This window comes from Hemibagrus wyckioides, linkage group LG04 (genome assembly GCF_019097595.1).
Source record: "Hemibagrus wyckioides isolate EC202008001 linkage group LG04, SWU_Hwy_1.0, whole genome shotgun sequence".
In the NCBI taxonomy this organism is placed as follows: domain Eukaryota; kingdom Metazoa; phylum Chordata; class Actinopteri; order Siluriformes; family Bagridae; genus Hemibagrus; species Hemibagrus wyckioides.
The window spans coordinates 26,359,623-26,361,198 of record NC_080713.1 but is presented as its reverse complement, the minus strand read 5'-3'; the positions used below and the strand labels follow the sequence as shown (position 1 = coordinate 26,361,198).

General features: G+C 45.9%; 1 protein-coding gene across 1 annotated transcript in view; it reads left to right on the top strand.

Moving 5' to 3' along the window:
* LOC131352291 (collagen and calcium-binding EGF domain-containing protein 1-like) overlaps positions 1 to 1,366 on the top strand; it is a 21,097-nt gene extending 19,731 nt beyond the window's left edge. The window contains exons 7-11 of the mRNA XM_058388277.1: positions 200 to 320; positions 462 to 592; positions 691 to 726; positions 832 to 867; positions 972 to 1,366. Of these exons, the coding sequence (XP_058244260.1) occupies positions 200 to 320; positions 462 to 592; positions 691 to 726; positions 832 to 867; positions 972 to 1,166 (519 nt within the window). The 3' untranslated portion in view covers positions 1,167 to 1,366. The remainder of the gene's footprint in view (positions 1 to 199; positions 321 to 461; positions 593 to 690; positions 727 to 831; positions 868 to 971) is intronic.
* Positions 1,367 to 1,576: the final 210 nt, after the last annotated feature.

Here is a 1,576-nt window from a genome sequence, read left to right as displayed (position 1 = left end):
CACACACACACACACACCGCTAGACACTTAAAACACACAAAAACACACACACACTGCTAGACAACTAAAATACACACACTTTATTGTACAGGTAACACACACACACACTGCTAGGCACCTAAAACATGCATACTTCACTGGACTGTGGTTTACAGTACTATGCTGTGTGTGTGTGTGTGTGTGTATGATGTGTGTTTAGGTGATCACTCCTGATTTAGCTAACAGCAGTGAAAAGCCACTTCCTGGTAGAGTCGGGAAAAATCATGATAGCCACACCATGTACGGTCCTCCAGGAGTGCCTGGACCTCCGGGATTGCCAGGTACACACACACACACTTACACACACACACACATACTCATACATCAAAAGAAATCTGCTCACATCTACACACAGTAGTATTTAACACTGGTGTTTATTCCACTTTTTCATTAATGTACAATTTTTGAACTCTGAGTATCAGGACCCCCAGGACAGAAAGGAGAACCAGGTTCCAACGGTCTTCCAGGGCCTCAGGGACCCAGGGGTGATATGGGCCCTATGGGTCCGCAGCCGGACCTGGAGCATGTTAAGAGGGGAAGAAGAGGACCTGTGGTGAGCACTTACTGCTTCATACACACACACACACACACACACACCAGTATCAATTACTTGGGGATTTCAATAAAATTTACGTGTATCTGTTTCCTCAGGGACCACCAGGAGCACCTGGAAGAGATGGGCTTAAGGTGTGTGTGTGTGTGTGTGTGTGTGCGTAAGAGAGAGAGAGAGAGAATAAATTTGTCTATATTCATATTACCTGCTGATTTATTATTATCTATTTGTCTACACAGGGTGAAAACGGTTCTCCTGGCCCCAGAGGACCTCCGGTGAGAACAGAACGAATGACCTGATCATTATTTGTGGTAACTGATGTAAATATTATGCCCTAAATATTATTTCCTGTATAACGTCCTGTCCATTTCCTCTTCAGGGACCTCCCGGATCGTTCGACTTCCTCCTCCTGATGATGGCAGACATCCGTCACGACATCATCGAGCTGCAAGACAAAGTTTTCGGAAAGAGGACAGACTTCTTACTGGACACGCCCCCAGAGTCCGCGGCAGAGACGGAGTTTAAAGACTCGGGTTCGGGACAGGACGCGGCGGAGACGATGCTCGGTACGTGACGGCGCGTGAAAACGTGAGAAGACGTAGCAGAGTGAAAAGGACATCGATCTGAAGGACAATTGACTTTTGGACAAATCACGCAGCCGTTTCTCCTTCAGTGTACAGAGAGCTGTGAGAACCCTGAACATCGGCATTGCTCTGGGGCTCGGGTGACGGAGAGAGAGAGAGAGAGAGAGAGAGAGAGAGAGAGAGCAAATAATAGACCAGAGAGACAAAATGAACCTAATCGCAAACCACTAATCACTGGTACATGTACAAATCAGTCAGATTGATGTGAATGGAGATGATGTGAATGCAGTAGTGTAGTGCTGGAGGACATGAAGTGGAGTCATTCTCTCCAAGGATCTTTATGCTGATGTTTTACAGCTGTTTGCCCTTTTTATAAATTCATTTAACAAACATTGTACTT